This window comes from Notothenia rossii (assembly GCF_949606895.1).
Source record: "Notothenia rossii genome assembly, chromosome: 7".
In the NCBI taxonomy this organism is placed as follows: Eukaryota; Metazoa; Chordata; class Actinopteri; order Perciformes; family Nototheniidae; genus Notothenia; species Notothenia rossii.
The window spans coordinates 72,841,548-72,865,211 of record NC_136905.1 but is presented as its reverse complement, the minus strand read 5'-3'; the positions used below and the strand labels follow the sequence as shown (position 1 = coordinate 72,865,211).

Sequence of the window (23,664 nt, the reverse complement as noted above, 5' to 3'; positions counted from 1 at the left end):
GCTTTACTGAAATATTGATCTTCCAGTAGTTGTTGCAGTATTTCTGTGTGTGTGTGTGTGTGTGTGTGTGTGTGTGTGTGTGTGTGTGTGTGTGTGTGTGTGTGTGTGTGTGTGTGTGTGTGTGTGTGTGTGTGTGTGTGTGTGTGTGTGTGTGTGTGTGTGTGTGTGTGTGTGTGTGTGTGTGTGTGTGTGTGTGTGTGTGTGTGTGTGTGTGTGTGTGTGTGTGTGTGTGTGTGTGTGTGTGTGTGTGTGTGTGTGTGTTCTGTGACATTTCCAAATCTAGCTTTCATCCCACTCATAAGGCACTGTGTGTAGAGCACATTAGTCAGCTCCTCTGAAACAATCCGTTCTTTTAGATTCAGTCTCTTTGTCAAAGGCCTCGAGTGAAAGTGTTGAGCCATGGGACTGAAGATCCTATCATCAACCCAGAGGAAAGACATCTTTCTCCCTGCAGGTGGATGATGAAGCTGTGTGTGTGTGCGTGCGTGCGTGCGTGCGTGCGTGCGTGCGTGCGCAGCCCTGAGCATAAAGCTTCATTTTTTTCTGCTTGCCTCCCTTCACCTTCCCTTTTTGGCTCTTGATATTCATCGCATAAAGCCATTTTCTTATCTCTGGGCCACCAGCCTCTCAGCTTGCTGCCACTCTTAACTCAAAAGGTTGATTCCACATCACCTGACAAGGAGTCTTGCCCCCTACACCCCTACTGACCCTAGAAGAGATGGCACATGCCGGCTCTCACAACAACCACGATTCAGCCTCTGGGGGCAATGGCCAGTATTTCAGCGATTCGTGTGTAACAAGCAGATATCTGGATGAAGGATATAGTCAGAGGAGCAACGTGAGTTTTGAAAATGCAGTTGGAGGGTAGAAAGGTTAATCTCTACAAACAGATATCTGCATATCACTGCAGCTAATCAGACGATAGCTGATTCCACCTCTCCTTAACCTGCATGCAATCGAAGCCCACTCAAACAGGATTGGTCAATACTACTACAAACAGAAACCAAATACCAACACTTGTTCAGTTGCCCACATATACTACGTAACTTGCTGATCTCTGTTTGTCGAGATTAGGAGAGGGCCAGTGTTCGACCATGTGCTCATGCACGACTACATGAAGGGACACTTGTGGATGTGAAGCTTTGGATGTATTGCCCCACGAGGTAACCAGAACACGTTAGTCATCTCTCTTGTCCGACTTGTCTTTCACAAAGCAGGACTGTTCATCCTTCTGGTTAAACATGTTCTATCACCATCTTGCATGGTCTCAAGATAAGATACAGTAAGAGGTACTTTATTGATCCCAAATTGGGAAATGTTTGCGTTGCGGCAAGATCAAAAAAAGTCTCAATGTTGTGTTACTGCTCATACCTATTGTAATCTCTCAGTTTTAGAAACACCACTGTCCCAGTTGACTTTTATCTTTTTTGCACCACTCTTTTTACCCCTTTTTTGTCTTATTTTCCATCCTTAATATAGATGGCGAATAGATGAATGGGCTTTTATTTGCCTTAAAGTGTGACAATAGACTGGATTACTCGTCTTTCTTTGTCTCTTACTTGCTTTCTTTCTCACCTGTCTGCCCGCAAGCCTTTCTATTTTACCCTTTACTCACTCTTCCTACTCCACTCTCTGCTCGTGTCCTCTCCATCCGTGCGGCCCTGGTAGCTCTGTAGAGGCCAAGCCCCCTTTGATCTGTCGTCCAGAACACAGGATGAGAGTTATCCGCTGGCAACAACAAGAACATCCCATTAGGAGCTGGACAGAGCCTTGACAGACACCCTTTGCCTTTGCCTCTGCTGTTGCTGCTGCTGCTGCTGCTGCTGCTGCTGCTGCTGCTGCTGCTGCTGCTGCTGCTTGGCCCTAAAAGCACACTGCTACTGATGCTGCTGATTCTCTGTGCTTCTTCCTGTTCAGGGTGGGCATTACTGGCTCAGATCACGTGACACATGCTCAGACTCAGGTTCGCTTTTTGAATAAAAATGTTGAAATGCTCTCTCTGCGATATCTTTTCATTTAGAAATGGCCTCTCACTGAATTCCTGCTGGCCACCACGGTTACTCAAGGTTCCTCAGCAGAGTTGGGATCTTAGGTTTAGGCAAACATGCCATCTGATGCAAGAGATCATTTGTTGAACACACAGTTTCATCTCAAAGTCTATTTAATGGCTGTCCACTGTTTTCTGAAGCAGATGGAGTTTGCAGAATTGTCTTGCAATGTACATATTTTAATATCAAGCAGCTGACACAATAATGTCATCTGAAGGTCCTTTTAGTAACTGATCTGGAGGTCTTTATCTTCGATTAGGGTTGCATATCGTTGACTTTTTTACGATACCGATACCACTGAACGATACCGATACTCAACCGATACATATCGTGATACTTTCATGTTGCTTAAAGGGAACCTGACACACTGGGGACACATATTCATGTATAAAAGATGTACAAAGGTATGGCTCTACAATATATTATTCAAATATAGCATGATAGGTCTCCTTTAAGGGAAACATTTTATCATCCCGCAATTACTCATGAAGCGCTTTATGATATAGTTAACATGTCAAATGAATATTAAATTCAATTGTGGGACTTGGACCTTTTAGTACTGAACAAACAATGAAAAACACGTTATCTATGAAGAAAAAAGATTCTGCAATATCATTTATAACAACCATCAGGCGTGAATAGCACATCTTGTCAATGGAAAAAGAAAATAGCACCAGTATAATCAATATTCAATCTGAGATTCGACCGACCAGAGAACACATAAAAGATCATGAGATCTCGGCATTGCACATAAAACAAATAGCATCATTAAAATCAACATTTGCCTTATGAAAGAAAACAAATCCCATCACAGTTCAGTTTTGTGCATTCGTCTTCAAGAAGATGAGCATAACTGCTCTCTCTGGATCCAAACGGGCCCTTTCACAGCTTAGGATATCACCTACTGAACTGAACACTCTCTCGCTTCGCACGCTGCTTCCCTGAACACAAAGGTACTTGGTTGCCATACGAGTAGGGATGTAACGATATACCGAATATCGCGGTATCGCGGTAAATAAACTTCCCAATACCGTCGTGAGACTGACAAAATCTACCGCGATTTAAAAAAAAAAAAAAAAAAAAATTAAGAAAAATATTATTTTTTTTAAACACTTTTTTTTTTTTAAACCTTTATTTAACCAGGTGGTCCCATTGAGATCATCGATCTCTTTTTCAAGAGAGACCTGTCAACATGGAAGCAAGTAGGTTACAACATGAAAATAAAACAACAGATAACACAAAAGGACATCGTATTTACAGGGCTACATTTACACACCTAGAGACATTGACAAGTACCAACCATATATTTATATCTCGCCATGTCAATAGGCCTGGCGTTAGACTTTTTCGCTGTCCGTCATTTTGACAGACAGGATCGTAAAATATCCGTCATAATCCCTTATTACCCGTCGGGTCTGAACAGTTCACGATAGAGCATGCTCGTGAACTGTCAACGGGGGGGCGGTGTTATGCCGTGTGTGCATGCACCTCGCGGGACGCGCACAGCGTGAAGCAAAACCTCCCAGACATGTATTGATCTGTACGGCAAAGTACGGTTTGGGAACTATATCATTTCCTTTTGGAGGGCATGCATAACACGGCATAACACCAGAGCCTCGCTGCGGGGAAACGTTGGCGCTGTTCCGAGTTTGTTCTAATCTGTCAAAATGACAGACTGCTTTTAGATTTTTCCGTCATTGTTAAATAAAATATTCGGTTAACGCGACCACTGGTGTCTCAGCAACATCAGTGCCAAGCGAGAGAGTTGTTTCCAGAGCAGGGGATATTGTAAATGCCCAAACACCCCAGCTTATAAAGACCTGGAAATGTGGACATTCTCATATTCCTAAAAACCTGTCTGATGATGCTGAGTGAGTGACTAGTGAGTTTGAGTTGAGTTACTTGAAAAACTAAAGTGAAACTTGATTTATTTTATTGCAGGGTCTGATTATTAAATGTCCTTGTTTATTTGTGAGATGCAGTGGCATAAAGAAAATGCTTACTTTGTTTGGTATTAGGCTTACTAGTAGGTACAAAAACACTGGTTTTCTTGTTCCAGTCTGTTACTGTCACTTTGTTTTTGACACTTTAAAATACTGCTATCCTACAAAAAGGCTGTAAAAATCAGATTTATTATGTAATAAAGAAACATTTTCCGAGTAAAAAAATGTTTTATTGAAAAAAAAAATTACGAATTTTTTTTCTTCCCTTTATTATTCAATATCGCGATAAATACCGTACCGTGGACTTGTTATCGCGATATTATCGTACCGTGAGTTTTTGGTATCGTTACATCCCTACATACGAGACAGCATTGGTTGGAGATTGGTTGTGTTGCATCCTTTCCCAGAAAAAAACTTCTTGCAGTGGTTACAGACCCCACTATTCAGACTGGCAGTGGTTACAGACCCCACCATTCAGACTTGCAGTGGTTACAGACCCCACCATTCAGACTTGCAGTGGTTACAGACCCCACCATTCAGACTGGCAGTGGTTACAGAACCCACCATTCAGACTGGCAGTGGTTACAGAACCCACTATTCAGACTGGCAGTGGTTACAGACCCCACCATTCAGACTGGCAGTGGTTACAGACCCCACTATTCAGACTGGCAGTGGTTACAGACCCCAACATTCAGACTGGCAGTGGTTACAGACCCCACCATTCAGACTGGCAGTGGTTACAGACCCCACCATTCAGACTGGCAGTGGTTACAGACCCCACCATTCAGACTGGCAGTGGTTACAGACCACACCATTCAGACTTGCAGTGGTTACAGACCCCACCATTCAGACTGGCAGTGGTTACAGACCCCACCATTCAGACTTGCAGTGGTTACAGACCCCACCATTCAGACTGGCAGTGGTTACAGAACCCACCATTCAGACTGGCAGTGGTTACAGACCCCACTATTCAGACTGGCAGTGGTTACAGACCCCACTATTCAGACTGGCAGTGGTTACAGACCCCACCATTCAGACTTGCAGTGGTTACAGACCCCACCATTCAGACTGGCAGTGGTTACAGACCCCACCATTCAGACTTGCAGTGGTTACAGACCCCACCATTCAGACTGGCAGTGGTTACAGAACCCACCATTCAGACTGGCAGTGGTTACAGACCCCACCATTCAGACTGGCAGTGGTTACAGACCCCACCATTCAGACTGGCAGTGGTTACAGACCCCACCATTCAGACTGGCAGTGGTTACAGAACCCACCATTCAGACTGGCAGTGGTTACAGACCCCAACATTCAGACCGGTAGTCATATGCAGCCACACTTTAGATTTTCTAAAGAGACTCGTTTGCGGAGTTTCACGGCGAAATCGTTATTCCGACGGTTTGGGCGCAAGTTTAAGGATATTACGCCTCACTTTTATAAAAAAAATATATCGAAAACCGGATCTGATTTCGGTACGGTATACCGTAGCCTCCAGTAACCGGTATTTCGGTAATACCGGGAACCGGTATGCACCCCTATCTTAGATATTTTGCTTTTTCACATGACGTACAAATGAACTGTTCTGAGATATGCTCTGCCTAATTGAGGCTTTTATACATAACAATAAATAGTGTGCGGAGATAGAGACCCTCTGCTAACACATACATTTATTAATAAAGTAAACAAAGAATCGTTATTATATCAAAACTGTTAAATGAGTGTGGGATAAGTTGGCCTTGTCATATTATCACTTTGTAAATCTATTATTTCTTTGGTTGGTGAAGTAAAAAAAGATTTGTGAACTCCTTTCTTCGTGTAAGAGAAATACATTTGACCTAGGATAGGACACATTCAAATAATACTGTAATTACTCAAAAAGTAATCATATTTCCAGGTAATTATTTAAACAAGTTAAAGATCTAACCATATATGCTGAATGTCTGTTCTTTGACTTTGTGGATCCCGTTTTGTCTCACCCTCGTACAGAATGTCACACAGCCTCCTTGTTATCTCAAACAGACGGAGCATTTGTCTTGGTCTCCATTGTTTTGGCTTCATGAACAAAATCAATGGAGCCCATTCATCACCTGCTCATTGAGAAAGAGCATATTTGTGTGAACATTTGTGAGGATTTTTCAGTACATTGTGAGGCAGAGGAAAACGATTTATCAGAACTGTGCAGGCAGGAGATGTTACAGTCACGGAATTAGTTTGCTGAAAAAGCATTATTCAGTGCTTTTATCTTCCCCGTGCATCTGACACGTACACATCACACACACATGCAGACTAACGCACATATATGTGAGTAATTATAACCATGTATAGACACATGCCAGCTCGCACGATCAAACACACACACATCTCTCCGTGGTTTCTGTTTTCCGTCACAAACAACCAGTGATGGATTGGACCTTTCCATTTTAAACAGGGAGAAAACACATGCCCCCGGGGACCCTTGTGTGTGGAAGTACTTTGAAGTGTCCACATTTAATTCTTCTGTATGATAAATGAGGGGAGAGCTGCAGTTGTAGCCCGTGAGGAAAAAGCTCAGCTCGCTCAACGAGGGGAGCGGTAACAAATGTAGCGATAGCTGATAAGCTGACTTTGTCTCTTGCTCTTGCTTGTTGTTCTGCTCCCTGCAGACCCCCACAGCCAGATAACAAATCCATCCTATCAATCAAACCCATCAATGGCTGGCTGCAGATTAGAGACAGTGATTTTGGGGCTGATTGGAGTGGAAATGCTGATTACACCTCCCTCTCTTCTGACTTGATTACACTCTGCCTGTGTGTTGTCAAGCTCGGCTGCTGAGCTGTAATCACTGGGAGCTAAGGGCAGAGGCCGTGGCTCCTAAATAGACAAGTCACGCACGCAATCACACCAGTAGCTGGGGAGCTGTGACCACTGCTAGGTCATTGGAAAGGCCTGTATGTCACACTGACAGATGCTAACTGCACGCAGGCCAACACATGACACTGAAATAAGGGAAACTCCCAGATATGAAACCCATTGTATCACTTTTCCCCCCTTAACTTATGTTAAGGACTTCCCGTATCCCTCCACCTCCTGCTCCCCTTCACTGTTCTGCCCTACTTCTATCACAGAGGGTCCCATGCTGGAGTACACACACACACACACACACACACACACACACACACACACACACACACACACACACACACACACACACACACACACACACACACACACACACACACACACACACACACACACACACACACACACACACACACACACACACACACACACACACACACACACACACACACACACACACACACACACACACAGCGATCACATTGAGCAGATTCCTGATCTGATCTCTATTTAGTTGAGTCACCTTTAAAACTGGAGCAGGTTCCAGACACCTTGTTCCAATCACTGCAACCATCGTCACCTGGTTTGGACTCACTTTAAGAGTATTTTAATCTAACAAGGGCAGCTGTTAATATTTTGTGCAGCAAAAAGTGTGTGGGCTCATTAAAACAGTTTGAAATTTGGGAAAGTAATTGGTTTGATGATTTATAGGAAACATACTTTTACGTTTTGTTCAATGGGAAAACACAAGAGCAGACTGAATTAATTATTTGTACCTTATGTAAACAAAGAGACTTCACAAACAAAAACTTTACATCCATTTTGATGACGTCCCTATAGGTAAAAAGAGTACATATTTAAAATGCATTTGTAAATAATAGTTGACTTGTTTAAGAAACTTAATTTATGGAAACTTGTGGAACTCAGATTTCGCCATGTGAGATTTGTGAAAGGAACATCTGCCAAGGGTTCTCTTAATCTTCGGCTACAGCATTAAAAAGCACAATCTCAACAGGAACACTCTCTAAACAGAGTCACTGTTTCAATTACTCTGGCTAATTCTTATTACTAGAATAAGACCATCCTGCTTTTAATCCTCAGCAAACCGTTTTGGGACTGCTGGCACAACGGTGTGCCTAAATAATATTCTTTGTGTGTGTGTCTGTGTGTGTCTGTGTGTGCGCGAGGTAGGTTCACATAAAATGCATAACTCTGTTACCTGGTTTTGAACTCTCTTTGAAGACCCAAAATTGTCTCATCCAGCTTGTGTTAGGTATCATTTCAATTGACACCATGCACTCTACTACTAGTGCTTTGAATTGAGCATACCTGCATGCTTGTTAGATGGAAACAGCTGTCAGGGGAGATAGCGAGAGTGACTCACTCCTCTTTTTCCCATTTATCTTTTGCCTATTCCAGGCTTGCTCCTCTTATTGTGACCTCCAAGAAAGTCAAAATATCCCGTTATTTTTCTCTTTTTCCCCATCGTTTTTTCAGTGACTGCAGCATTGTGACTCATTTTTAGAAGTGGTACGGCCAGAGGTGTGCTTTGCACCTGGGTTGGATCAGAATGAAAAAATACCGGTATCAGCGAGGGGCGTGCTCATGACCATTTCTGATCTTTCAAGAGGTATATCACAAATGCTTTTTACAAAAGGGTGAATTGAAATCTGTGTGCGGGAGATGTAGCATCTCAGCAAACTAATACATTACATCTTGAATCCACAACAGTCTTTTAGTTTACTTTACTTGACAACAGAAAGCAACATTTACATCTAAGCTTGTTTGCCAAGGACAACACAATAAAGTCTATGACGCATGCTTTTCCTGTGTTGATTTAATGGATGAGGAAATGTGCTAACATCTGAATGCAGAAGGGAGCTAGTGAGAAGCTCAAGTTAACAGCAACCTACAGTGAGGACGGAACCAGCAGTATTTGTCGTGGATAGGTCCAAATCCACAACCCCCACATGAGTTTCAAAGGTTTCAACAGTTTCTTGACACTACGGCAATAAATAATCCAAAAGTGCTATGCTGTTGTTCTCAAAGCAATCCAACTTTGAAGGTTAACTTAACTTCCAAAAAGGGCTTCAATCTGGAACCGAGTAACTTCTCTGGCTTTTCTTTTTTCGCATGTTTCATGGACATCATTATTTATCCACGTGGTCCTTTCTCTGGCCAAGTTGTATCGGAGTCCAAACCGTGATGTTTGCAGCTGCACTTAATGGAGCTGGAGGCTGTCCTTGTGGACAGTGTGTGCATCCAAAAGAGACATTGTATAGCAAACTATTCCAATGAGAGATTAATAAGCGGGTTATTGCTTTCCACAAAGTCGGTGTCGTGTTCACGGTGATTGGAGCTGCTACTTATTGAATTGGAGTGCTTCCTTTACCTTTCATTTAACAGCCTTGGTCCCTACAGGAGGCAAATTAAAACAAAGATTGCAGTTTGTAATTAAGTCTTATTGTTCCACCATCAACAACATTTTTAATACATGATATTGCAACATTAATATTCAGCTAAGGGCCATCCTAGATTCTTAGATGGGACAAGCAAATCTGAATGCTGCCTTACCTTACATGTACAGATAGTCTTCATTTTTATTTTTCCAGGAGAGAACGGAACAGATCTATAACATGCTGATCACACACGGTTTTAGAAACTGACGTGTTTTTCTCCGTGAAACAACATGCCAAGTTGCACCAGGAAATGGAAACCGAGGTGATGAGTGATAGGAATTCCATTGGGGTATGTTTTGTTATTTTTGGAGCTTGTTGGTTCATGCCTGCCTCCTACATGACCATCACATATGTGTAGTCCTTTACGACATATCTCGAGTGTAAATATTTTAGGATGCATGCCGCGCTTTCTAAAGGCTATTATATGTGACTCCTGCATTCCTTTTTTTGTCTTCATCCTTCAGTAGAACTAAATGGATGTGCGTTTGGCCATAGTGACTGAATGACTCATAGTGTAAGCCGTCCAATAAGAAGCCTGTTCTCTCAAAGCTGGAGTAATTGACAGCAGCTCATCTATAAACAGAAACCTGTACTTGTGTTTACATAAAGCTGAATCCAGGTCAAGTCATTATGGCTTCATCAATTAAAATAGCACCGTCTCTCACAGCTGCCATACCGCCTGTTCTTTACCTTCAAGACATGCTTTAAGTAAGGTTACAGGCCATGACTGGATGGGTGATGTGCTTGCTGATTTGCTTAGCTTCACTAATGTGACATACTTCTGAAATGGAGTACGCTGTGTCAATTAGAGAGAGGTAGGTATAAATAGTTGGGAGGTAGGTGATGAAGTGTTTGTCGCATGCAGAGTTGTAGAATACCTCCATCCGCACTCAATAACTGTAAAATAATAAAACACTCAATAATAAAACAGGAACTTAGTAACACTACCATACATCACATGAATATGCAGCGAGAATCAAAAAAACCTCAGGCAGAATTAGATATAGATACAAACTCTAACTTGGTATAAATCGACAAGCAAAATATACTAATCATTGATGAAAAGAAAGATAAATTAATAAAGCTCAATCAAAGGCGGGTGGGCCTTCATTCGGTTATTTTAATCATCAACATGATCTTCTAAATGGACATTTGATCTCCATTCACCCCTTAAAAATAATAAATAATAACACAACTAGTCTTTGAGAAATAAAAACAAAAGTTGTTGTTAACAACAGTCGTAGTTCTACATTGGGATCGGCCAACTAGTTGCTCCATCACTTTCGATATAGTCCATAGCAATCACCTCAGGAGCAGACCAAAAGGACACAAGTAAAAACACACACATTCACTCTGTTGCTTTCACACTGTATCTTATCCCGCTGAATAGCCGCTGTGTGACTCTGCCTTTAGCTTTCCCAACACAAATGAACCTTCCACACTCGCCCGATAGCTTATCATTTCCGAGAACACACATTGACTGTAGCAATTCATACACATCCACCCACACATGAAATCACACACACTCCCCCGCACACCAATCATGTCCAGCTCTCGTGTATTTAAAGTGGCAACCTGCTGTTTTGGTTGCTGCTGGTCTCCTGTGCCTGTCAGGGGCCGCTGCTGCTGTTGTTTAATGAGCAGAGGCTCTCCTCAGACTTCTAGCTCTAAGCCTAGTCTGTTTCTGTTACTGTGTGTCTGCTGTTGCCGCGCTGACCAGAGGAGACACGCAGCTCTGTGTCCCAGGGCTAATTGCTGCTACTTGGCTGTCTTTCTGTGCTCGGCTCTCATTGACTCCCCGGACTCCAGGGGGATTCTCACAGGCACCCAAAGACAAACAAACCTGGGCGGACAATCGATAACGGATGTAAGAGTTACCGCTCAGTGTAGCCGCTGATTAAGATTCCGTGTGTGTGTGTGTGTGTGTGTAAGATGTTGTGTATGTGAAGGTGTTTGCTGATTGTCCCAACTCTTTCAGTGCTAACTGGAATCTTCAGCCAGTCCCTAAGTGCTTGTTTATGTGATTTTGATTAAGAGCAGCAGAGAGTTCAGAGGCATCCTCAAAACAACAGCACATTAATGCTCCCAGGTAATTACTGCCTCATCCCAGGTTCACAACCGAAGGGCTGGAATCGTGTCTGTGCCTAAATGCGGTACCTGATCCACTGACAGTTTTAAAGAAACACTGTATGTGTACACCTTTTTTTATTGTTTTTATGATGTGTCCTTCTGTTTGTAATGAAATGTGTCACTTCAGGGCATACAAAAAAGCAAACAAAATATCATGTATCATCATCATGACAGAGTCACTATGGAAGGATATTTATACTCGGCATTGAACATGGATGAACTAAAATACTACTAGTGTTAATTAGTGTCAACAATTCTACAATCAAACACCGTGTGTAAGATCGTTTTTGTACCCATATTTTGAAACAAAATGACAATGTCCTCGCCACATTGGAAAATTCTCCTCACACATATGTCCGTGATCTGTCACTGTGTTCCATTGACTGCTGTAGGCTAGCGAGCGATGCCGTGCGTTAGTGTCATCTCGCCTCTCTTCACCCTCTTCACCCTCTCCAATCCCTCTGCTCTCCTTCTCTCTGGGCTCATGTTTGCTTTTGTTCTAGTCTCCAGCCCGCCTGACTCATAATGATGATCTTGACCAAGCGCAATGAAAGGTCAAGGTTGGCCCGAAAATTGCCTCAAAGCAATCAGCCTTGTCTCTCTGCGCTAACAGTGTGAGCTCTCTCCGTCTCTTTCGCCATCTTGCCATCTCAAAAAAAATGTCTCTCTGTCCTTCCACTCTCTGTGTTTACCCGGGAGGTGGGGGGGGGGGGGGCAGGGTTGTGCGTTGGGGAGAATTGACAGCAGAGGGGGGGGGGGGGGGGGGATCTTTCCTGCTTTGAAGTCTCAGCTCTGACCGGCGGCTAGGCGAAGGCTGGGGACTTGAAAGCACCAAGCACTACTGCCTGGTTGACATTTCAGCACGTGTGTGTGTGTGTGTGTGTGTGTGTGTGTGTGTGTGTGTGTGTGTGTGTGTGTGTGTGTGTGTGTGTGTGTGTGTGTGTGTGTGTGTGTGTGTGTGTGTGTGTGTGTGTGTGTGTGTGTGTGTGTGTGTGTGTGTGTGTGTGTGTGTGTGTGTGTGTGTGTGTGTGTGTGTGTGTGTGTGTGTGTGTGTGTGTGTGTGTGTGTGTGTGTGTGTGTGTGTGTGTGTGTGGTGGGGGGGGTGGGTGGGTGTTTGTGGGTGGGTGGACGGACAACAGAGTGTCTCCTTATGGCTTCAGCTGTCCTCAAGGACTGCTGGCTGCTGGGGGCTATTTGCCTCCACACCAAAGGGATTACCTTTCATTACATGAAAAACAGAATCTCCCATTCAACCTCTAACCCCTCTCTCAACAATAGCGCCTTTGGGATGCAGTGGCACAGCTGATACCCCTATTAGAAATACACCCTCAGTAGCCAGACAGACATTGCATGAGCCATAGCCACATGGACATTTTATATGGTGTTTAGAGCACACATAAGGCTCAAGGACAGCCTCCTTTAGGTCAGCTGTTCCTTCCAGCCCAGTGTGCCGGAGTGGCTTTCCTCTGATGGCTTCACACACATGAAAGACTTCACTTTAATGTGTTACGCTGTACCCACACACTCAACCACACAACATCAAAGCCTGCCTGTGGCCTGTTAGCTGGACGAATGTCTTAATCTACTGCCTGATTGTGTGTGTGTGTGTGTGTGTGTGTGTGTGTGTGTGTGTGTGTGTGTGTGTGTGTGTGTGTGTGTGTGTGTGTGTGTGTGTGTGTGTGTGTGTGTGTGTGTGTGTGTGTGTGTGTGTGTGTGTGTGTCTCCCTTTCTGTCTGTCCTGCGAATGGTGTAAACAGGTGTTAACATGTCAGCCCTCAAGATGCCACATGCCGCTGTGTCATGATCTCCCGAACAGCTGTCCCCCCGCTGTTGTGTGCGTGGGTGTTTCAGGGTGACTGTGTGTGAGTGTGTGTGTTTACTGTAAGGTTATACATGGCTGCAAGAGGAGCTTTAGCCCTAGATATGGTGCAAAGCCAAGGACAAACAAAGGGAAAGGGCAAATAATAAAAGGGAGCTTTATGGCAATAACTGATTTCCTTGAAAACTCTTGGAAGTTTCACCCGGTGATATTTGATTTAGTTGGCAGGGAGAGAGACCGGCAAACACACAGTTCATCCCTGCTGCTAGCTAATGTCCCCATCAACAACCATGACGAATGCCCTTGAGCAAAGAATAAAAACTGTCCTTTTGTCTGTCTCTCTGGATTAAAGTTTATAATGCCTGTAATGTGAATGTAAATCTCTGTCCTAAGGTGGAGATTGAGAAGCTGGACTACCACCACTACCTGCCTCTGTTCTTTGACGGCTTATGTGAGACGGTGCATCCCTACGAGTTCTTCGCCCGCCAGGGGGTCCATGACATGCTGGAGCACGGAGGCACCAAGATCCAGCCGGTCATCCCCCAGCTCATCATCCCCATAAAGAGTGAGTCTGCTCTCACCCTTTACAAAGCACACAAAACACAGCTCCACTCCAGAGGAACCCAGTGTGTGTCTACTGTGGTACCCAGCCACTGAAAAGTGGTTATCTGAAAAAAATACTGCTCAAATGCTCGCATAGTGTGAGCCTAAATGCAGCTTTGTGGGTATGCAATTTAAAATAATGTGTTTTAATAATATAATAAAACACACAGAAACATTATCACAGTTGTTCAACTATTACAAATCCAGCAACTATTCAATTAACTTCTGCAGCATTCTGCATTTACATTAGTTTGACTCTTGTTTAACCTTTAACTAAATATCATTCATATTCTATGAGTGGCTGACTGCCAAGTGATCTACCCAGTAAGAGTTTAATTGCAGCCTTAATAAATATTTATGTCAATATTTAATTTATGAGAGCATCATTACATTTTGATTACCGTTTGCTGAGACAAATCCCAAGTCTAGAAGATATTCTCCATTTTTTTTAATTGTAGCTAGCCTCAGCCTTCAACAAATCAGAAGGTAGTAACACACACAATTCAATAAAAGGACGTTTATAGTTAGTGGGAAATATCAGGTCTCAGAAAGATAATCACCTTTCATTTCTCTCTTGAAAATACACGAGAATACATTAAAAATAATAGTGTTATCAATGTCAAATGTAATGTTCTTTTTAATATGTATTGTTATCTAAGACGTTTTAACATATTCTCTAATGATGACATCTCTCTCACACCTGTCTCAAAATACTGTGGAAGCAATGGGGGGCAACTTTAATAGCAGTAGGTGCAACATGCTTTGCCTAATATAGACTCACCTGTCTTAAACACTTGTGCTACAACAGATGCTAACATTACCAGTCCTATGACAAGTCCTAATTTGGTTTCACAGTCATGCGGTTCCTATTATTACATTAACCCTCAGGGCGAAGCGTCCTTGTATATTTGCATTCGCCTGAAGAGGTAGAGTCTAAAAGCATGCCCGATAATCTGCCGTGTGCAATGCAGTGACAAACCACATTTAACTGTGTCATCATGGAGAGCCTCCTTACCTTTCCACGCTGACGTCTTTTCCACACGCACACATTAGCAGATGGAGATGGGCGGAAAGGTCACGTCTGAGGTCAGAGCGGTCTATAAATACTGACATCAGAATTTACAGTGAGTGGGCGATAAAGGGTTTCTGGTGTGGCGAACACAAGGTGCAGAGAAGTTAGAGGAATGCAGAGTGTGGCTTTTGTTTGAACATTTCTGCACACACACACCCACTGTCTTTATTTGGCGCCGCTGCCAAGCTGAGTGTCAGTTTCAAAGTGGGAGCCTTTAAGTGGCGCCCAGTGAGCCTGGGATAGTGTTCATGTCATGGGCAGTTGGCTGCCTGTGTTTCTGTGTGTGTGTGGAAGTGTGTGTGTAAGTGTGTGTGTGTGTGTGTGTGTGTGTGTGTGTGTGTGTGTGTGTGTGTGTGTGTGTGTGTGTGTGTGTGTGTGTGTGTGTGTGTGTGTGTGTGTGTGTGTGTGTGTGTGTGTGTGTGTGTGTGTGTGTGTGTGTGTGTGTGTGTGTGTGTGTGTGTGTGTGTGTGTGTGTGTGTGTGTGTGTGTGTGTGTGTGTGTGTGTGTGTTCTCTGTTTATGTGTGGGTGTTGGGACGTCTGTGGAGGCGGGGGGGCGTGACGGCCAACACTAGGCACGGCTGTTGGAGACACAGAGACACGGTGACAGACTGTCCCTGGCACAAAGTCTGTCACCACACTACACACTGCACTGAGCACACACTGCCAGGTCTCAACCATTACACAATGTGACATGCCTGCTTGTGTGTTTGAATTACATTTTCTGTAGTGTATCTCCAAAATCATAATATTCCAAATAAAGCAGTGGAATTTTAAATGGCCCTGCTCCTTATTAACTTCTTGGTTTATTATAAATCAGGCCTGTTTCTTCATCCAAAAGGCAAAGCCGCCAGTCCGTGTCTCTGTTGCAGATTAATTACTAAGTATAAACTGGTTGAATACATTTCATTCCATTATTTTAAAACCGTATCCCAGACAAATCGTTTTTTAAAGGGCATGATTTGCCAGCATCTTCTATCAAGTATTTTTAAGAAACAATTTTTTAATGCTGAATTGTTTCTTAAAAATACTTTTTTTTATTGTCGTTATATATTTCTTTTTTTCTTATACCTACTTTGCAACTTATTTGTGTTGGATTGTTTATGTTCGCATCAGCAGATACCAAAGCAAATTCCTTGTATGTGTAAACGCACCTGGCAATAAACTTGATTCTGTTTCTGAAAAAGTTTAAATAATTGGAAAACAGAATGACAATGTTGCCCTTCCTCAAGAGGCTCCCACTCTACACCCAACTTGACATTATGCACAGGGTTGCCGTGACACTCGCTAACTTAGACAGAAGTTTATAAATTCAGACCCCTCAGCAGTTTTACTCATTTTCCTTATGGAGGCCAGACCAAAGGTTATGGTTATGCTCCTCATGAAAACACATACTTTGCACTGATAATGGAATTTTAAATGGCCCTGCTCCTTATTAACTTCTTGGTTTATTATAAATCAGGCCTGTTTCTTCATCCAAAAGGCAAAGCCGCCAGTCCGTGTCTCTGTTGCAGATTAATTACTTTTGAATGGAGCAGGGAAGAAGAGGGGATGCTGGAAAGAGGAAGAAAGTAAAAAGCCGTCTGCAGTCTAAAATGGCAAGATATATATTTTTCTCCCTCTGACGTTAATACATCTTCAATGTGGCTGGCAGGCTCTTATCTGCAGAGTCACGTCAGGCCCCGGTGAATTTTGATGATGACTGCAGGTCGCCCAATGAGAATACACAATGAAGGAGGCTCTGGCTGACATTATACTCTAAGGCCCTGCACTCAGTGACTTAGGTGAACACTTTCCTTCTGTAAACCCTGGTAACTTCTACCCTATGCATAAAAAAGGTGGGAAAAAAATACTTGGATTTAATAAATATGTGCTTGATTTAAGATAAAGGAAAAAAATGAAAATGAATTTGATAAAACACTGAGATTTCTGTAAGGAATAAGAGGTCCTGATCCTGCTGAGCTAACCAGCACCATGACTAAAGAAGAAAGGGTAAATTGAACTGAAATGCTGTGGTTTGGGTTTTCCTTAAATAGGAAGGAGGATTCAGAGTCACGCCTCCATTGAGCCTCTCTTGATTGGCATAACATTTGTTCAGCTTTGGACAAAAATTAGACTTTCATTACAAGGAGATCCTCGGTTACGCCTCTGCACGGGAACGTCTTCTTCTGAGCTGGAAAGTATATTTATATTATGAGCGAGAACATTTCACCACTAAACCATCCATCGCGTCAATGACATCTCAAAGGAAACAGAGGTCACCACTGTTTTATTTTCCCACTGAATATGAAACAAGTCCGGGCATGAATAGATTATGACTTTATTCTAGTAAAGTCCAAACACCGGTTTTATACCAGCATTAATACATCAGGCTCTCGGCCGCCGTCACTCCCGCTGTCTTAATTTTATTTTTTTCCTTTCTCTTTTTTTTTTTTCCCCCGGCAAGACGAGTGTCGATGAATAATTGAACAGTCCCGCGGTCCAAATGTCACTGCAGGGAAAATTGTTTGCGCTGGCTGGTAATTAGAATTTCATTGTTTGTTATGTATGTTTGAAATTCCTGTCATTCCACATTCCACCTCATCTCGGTGATGGCAGTTATCACCGCACTTGTCTATCTGGGGAGACACTACGGCAGAGATGGAGAGATGGCACGGAGCACAATACATTCGCTCATTCAGCATTATTTCCACTGCTCTGCTTAGGACACACACACACACACACACACACACACACACACACACACACACACACACACACACACACACACACACACACACACACACACACACACACACACACACACACACACACACACACACACAGACTGCCAGTGACAGAGACAAAGACAAACTCTCAAATGGACACAGAACAATAGGCGCGTTCACACCAAGTACTTTTCCCACAAAGGTTCCTGAGAACTCAGTTCTCATGAACTAAGTACAGATCGCGTTCACACCAGATATTAGTTCCTGGGGGTGGATTCGGGTGGATTAGGCTGACGTCACTTCTTCTGCTTTGGGTTTACCGGCAGGCCGCAAACAACTTCAGGGCGTATACTGCCGCCCAAAATCCCCGGCCGGAAGTCCCCGGAGTTAGGGACTCCCAGCAGCTTCTACTGAAGCCTTCCGAGTAAACGGCCAGAACGCCGACACCTCCTCATCTCCACCGCTCCCATGTTTTATGTTGTGTTATCATAAGTTAGTCTCTCTGCGTTTCTGCGCTGAGCTAATGCTAATGCTAATAATGCAATGTGAGGATAATAAAATGGCGGCTTCACAAAAGTTTTTGGGAGTTTGACGGGCGTGGTTTGCATTCCGCCCAGCCAATTAGACGCAGGAACCTTTTTCTCCCACGAAAGTCCCTGCTCTCTAGCAGGGACTGAAAAAGGGGTAAAAAAGGTTCTCTAGAACTAATTTAGTTCCTGGGACTTTTTGTCGTGAACGCAACTAAATCGTAGTTCTCAGGAACCTTTGTGGGAAAGGTACTTGGTGTGAACGCGCCTAATGGACCTGGTTCTAGTCATTTTCTTACATTCACATATACAAATGTTTCAATAAGGCAATATGATGAGATTTGTAAGTGTTTTATCCCCTCAACCTCTCACCCACCTGTTGATTTGACATTTTATAGCTTTCCTTTCAGCACCAGTGCTCATGACTGAAGCTGACATTTCGTTTTGAACGTTTCAGTGTGCATGCCCGGATAGTTGCGTGTGTAACAGTGTGACTTATGTGTGCTTGTGAGAGCTTTGTATTTGCATATGAGCTGTTTTGACAAAGGCAGTGTGCACATGTTGCTGTAATCTGAGTGCTCTACTGTAGCACAAGGGTTTCTCTCAGAAAGTCTTCTCTCATTCAGTCCGTGGTGCTGGGGGTAAAAGTCAGTATTGTAGAAGGACACACTCCCTGTGGAAGATGGAGGACTGGCAGAAGAAGACTGTGCCTCTCTGTGAATTGATGTTGTTGACTGAACAGGCGCTGAACCAAATGAGTAGCGTTGCCTCCAAGTTGCTTGTAAAACAGACACTTCATTGCACTTGTGGCAACGAGCGTTGTCATTATCAACATGACTGAAGAGTAAACACATTTCACCCCTTATGCTTTTCCAATTCGTGTTGGGCCGCCATTTGTTCTGTGAGAGTAAATGTGACCAGCCATCTTGAAAAGTCTGATGTCAAAAGAGAAAAAAGAAATGGAATGAAGGAGAGAGCTTTTATCTTTGCTTCAGGTTTCGTCAAATCAGTATAAGAGGTACTTTATTGATTACAAATTGGAAAATGTTTGCGTTGCAGCAGCATAAAAAACAAAAACAAGGTATTGCACATAGGTAGAAATTAAAGAGTAGAAATAAACAATATTAGAATCTCAAGATAGAATTAAAACTTCATTAAAAAGTAGAGAATATACACTTGACTGTGAAGATAACAATCTATAAAGTCTGACAATAGAACACTATTGAAAGGTAAAACTATATTGTTGTCATGTATTTAGCTTTTGTTGATTTCAGGCTTCAGTTTTTCAGTTCTAGTGCTTTCTACAACAAATACCTCTCTCCCTCATTCTTCTTCTTCACTCCCACCTATTAACACACTCTTCTTCTTCTTCTTCTCTTTCAATCAGTGTCTCTGCTCATAATCTGTTTTCTTTGTTAGGACTCTTTCTTCAGACATCTTGCTTTTAATGTCTTTCAAATGTTGTTTTATTGCTGTTGCTTACTTGCACAAAAACCACACTGTGATGCCATTAGCATCTCCTTTTTGTGAAAGTAGGCATCAGATGACAGTTTCATGAAGATAAATAGCACAGGCCTGCTTTTTCAAACTTGGGTTGTGCTGACAGTCTGCACAGGGGATTACCAGCACTCATGCAGACGCTCACATAAAAACCCCCTAAAAAAGCACAAATGAAACCAGCGTAAAGAAGCGGACAAATATGTCAGTCTCACTTGCTAATCACAGTTATTGTCTAACCCTTTGCACTACGCCTGTCACGTCTCTTCATCTCTCCGTCTGACAATTTGTCTTCTCTTGTTTTTCTCCTTCTCTCCTTCTCTTTCTTGATCTCTCTAGCCCTCCATCTCTCACGCCATCATTCCCTTTTGTTCTCTCTATCAGTGGGAGACGGAGTTAAGTGCAGCTTTAGGCCAAATAGCCCCGTGATTGGCTCTCTCTTACCTCTGCCTCCCTTGTGCATTTGAAATCACTGATTGCAGAAAAGCCATTCTAAATCAAAGTCCAGCTGTAAAGGAAATGCTTTCAAGGTAGAGGGAGAGTGTAGGGGTCTAGATTTATGTGTCATTTGGCTGTGTGTGTGTATGCTAAGCCCACTCCTTTGTACCATATAATTGCAGTTGTCAGAATCGCTCCACATTTACTGTACCTGCACCTGCCTGAACAAACAACCCATAAATCTGATATCAAACGTCACAGATTGTTTCTCCTCGCAGCCTCCCTTTTTGCCCGCTTTCGCTGACCTTTGCCCCCCCCCCCCCCCCGTTCCCACGTCTAGATGCTCTGAACACGAGGAACCGACAGGTGATCTGCACCACCCTGAAAGGCCTGCAGCACCTGGTGATGTCCGGAGACATGGTGGGGGAGGCTCTGGTGCCGTACTACAGACAGATCCTGCCCATTCTCAACATCTTCAAGAACATGAACAGTGAGTAACAAATGGCTGAGTGTTAATTCAGGGGCAGATGGTGTGTCAGCATGACGAGGGCTCTGCTCTTTTTGTGGGGCAGTGAGTGTGTGTTGGATGTGCAAGAACGCCCTTTGTGTTATAAATCATTTCTGGTGCTAGGACTGCTCCTACGTCAGTGAGTTGATTAACAGCAAACGATTACGAGCCTGTGAAAGGCAGTGATAAGTATCCATGTGCAGTGTTTAGCCTGTGGTTTGGTTAAAAAACAGCTGATTCCACAGAGCTGCTCAGTTTTGTGAAATGCTGTGCAGATGTCAAGTGTCTATTTGCTTTGACTGTGCATCTTTTGACATGCAGGCAGAAAGCAACCAGTTTTCTACCTTGTGTTTTCTCTGTGGAATCCAATGTATTCGCCTGTCCCTGAATCCTTTTGTTCCTTTTCCTCCCACCACTTTAACATCCACTTGACAGAGAAGCTCCATTTTGTCCTTTCTGCTGTCAGTCATGCTGAATTGTGCCGTGCTGTTGAGGAGGGGGACTTTGTCCTTGCTCTCCCTGAAAGCCTCTACCTGGGTGACACCAAGACCTGGGGAGATTGGCATCTGATAGGCAGGGCTCTTTGTGTGGCTGTGTCAAAGCATTTAGCATGGTGTGACATGATGTGGGACCATTGACGGCTTAGAGGCACAGCCAATGCCAAACGCCGCTCACCGCACAGTCAGTAGGATGTGGAGAGTGACATTGCGAATCAATCATTTAAACACAGGCTTTAACAGGAGAAAACACAAGGCTTTAGTCTCTTAATCAATATCCAATTTGAATCTCTTGTCTCTTTAATTCGCTTACATTATCTTTTACTATTTGCTGAGGTCTAAAAAAGGAGATAGCGGAGGAAAGACAAAGGATGGCGAAGAAAAGCCTGCCTTATTAGCGCGTGGCCGTATGCAAATCTCCTCTGTAAATTAGCTGTCAAATCAATCCGCTAAACCGCTTTGAAGCGTGAGTCCCCCCGCCGCAGCGCACGCTCAGCAGTTGGCCGTTGAACCCCACCAGGAATAGTTTTATCTCCGCCTGGTAGTTGCAGGGTCTGTCTACCTGCCTGCCTGCGTGTCTGTCCTTCTCTGGGCGAGCATCGATTAAACCCCGAGCCCACCCCTCACCTGGCAGGCGGCCCTGCCATTGACCTCTCCCACAGAGACGAGAGTTAGCCAGATAGAGGCTAAATTGGCTAAACATAGAAAGCACTGCATAGGCATCCAGTAGAGTTTCTCACTTTTTAAAGTTTGGAGCTGATTATTCACAAAGTTTAACCAAAGTATACAAGTTAGTATATTTAAGTGGGAATATAAATGAGTTCATACATAGATAGATACACATATCTCCAGTGTTTTTCTCCCTTCTTCATCTAGATCACCACCCACTCCCTGCTAACTCACAAAGATACAACTTCAAATGCAGAGAATGTACGCTTTCTCTTTTGGGGACCAATTGCTCCGTGAATCAGAACTCTGTGTTCTTTTTCTCTGTAAAACGCAACATTTTTCACGGTTGTTGTTCTCTAAAACTCTTCCTCTCGCTGTGTGCGCCTTTGTCTCGTTTTTATGTGGCTTGTTTATACCGATATCAAGGCTTTCATTGAAGTCCATCTATTATCGAATATCGCTTATATACACCTACAGTTCTAACCCACGTCAGGGGGCTGCCTGTAGCGGACAGCCACGATCATTGTGTTTCGTACACTGGAAGACTCAGAGGACTGTCTCGTAGTGTGTGGTAACGTCTCTGCTTGACTCTCCCACTCTGTGACCCCCAGAGCTTGCTTGGCATCCCTCTTTTCTCCTGAGCCACAAACAGGCCACTGTCCAATATGTGCCAAGTGTGTGTGTCTGCATCTGTGTGCATCTGTCATCAATGGGTCTGTTGTGTCTCATTTGCAGCTGTTGACTTCAGTGTGTCTCCAGCTATGTCTCTGTTCACTGTTCTTTAAGTCTAGCAGCCTCGGGCACACGATGCTCTACGAGATGTCTTCGATAAGCTCGCATATATATGACACTGTGTGCGATATATACAAAATCACACACTGTCCTAGCTACAAAACCTGACTTTGTCCCTGTCTCCCCAGTTGTTCTAACTGTAAATCAATAGGCGCACAGCCACTGCTGCAGCCACAAGGCTACATTTAGATATCACCAGTATCTCATCATGGGACAGATCCCCTGGGCTGTGTTCACACACTCCGGCTGTGTCGCTCCCACTGTGAGACAGGGTTATGACCTGTTAAATTGGTCTGTATACAGGCCTTATCTGAGACATTTTACCGGGTCAGAGCCGGAGCTTTACAGCCATCTCCAAAATGGACCCTGGGGTGTCCTCTCACTCAGGCAGAGCACTGGACCTTTGACTGGGAGAGCAAACTGATGCCCCTAACGCTCAGCCTCTCTGGGATCCAGGCCTCTGAAGACAGAGCGGCTCCATTGTTCAATGAGAAAAATGCTGCTGTTTAACTCCAGGCAGCCGACTGCCATTCTTACCTCTGACAACAGTAATGCGTCATTTTGAAGCACACAATAATGAGCAATCACAAAGTATCATCGTACTTGATGTACTCCTTTGTCTCGGGAATAAGCGCGCTCAGCTTTTGTTTGCTTTGTGCCTTTTGCATATCAGCTGTGTTTGTGTGTTTATGCGTGTGTGAGAGACAATGTTGAGGATGGTGTAGGAAATCTTCCAATGCGATTTGCACGGCTCTCTTGTTTGCTTGCTGTGATGAATCTTATCCCTAATGAAATGCAACAATGTTCGTTATGAAGGAGAGATGTGCTCCCTCATCCAGCAAATTCCTCTTTTGAGCTCCAAAGGAAGAGAACTCAAATACAGTTTGTCGTTTGAGGAGGAGACAAAGGGTGTTTGTAGAGTTCTGTAAGGCAGCAGAGTAAACTACACAGAGAAAACATGAAAGGGTCCTGAGGAGGGAGGGCATCGTTGCCAATTCTCACCTTTATTACTGGAGGAGGCAATGGCCAGACGTGACTGACCCACAGTACATAATGTGTTTCTTTCCACTATTACTTTACATATAGTCATCTTAATTGGTTCCACTTAGTGAGTATTT

At 43.6% G+C, this 23,664-nt stretch overlaps 1 protein-coding gene across 1 annotated transcript in view; it reads left to right on the top strand.

Annotated features, from left to right (window-relative positions):
- pacrg (PARK2 co-regulated) overlaps window positions 1–23,664 on the top strand; it is a 140,467-nt gene that overhangs the window by 55,615 nt on the left and 61,188 nt on the right. The window contains exons 3-4 of the mRNA XM_079691425.1: window positions 13,631–13,802; window positions 20,421–20,570. Coding sequence (XP_079547551.1) covers window positions 13,631–13,802; window positions 20,421–20,570 — 322 coding nt within the window. The remainder of the gene's footprint in view (window positions 1–13,630; window positions 13,803–20,420; window positions 20,571–23,664) is intronic.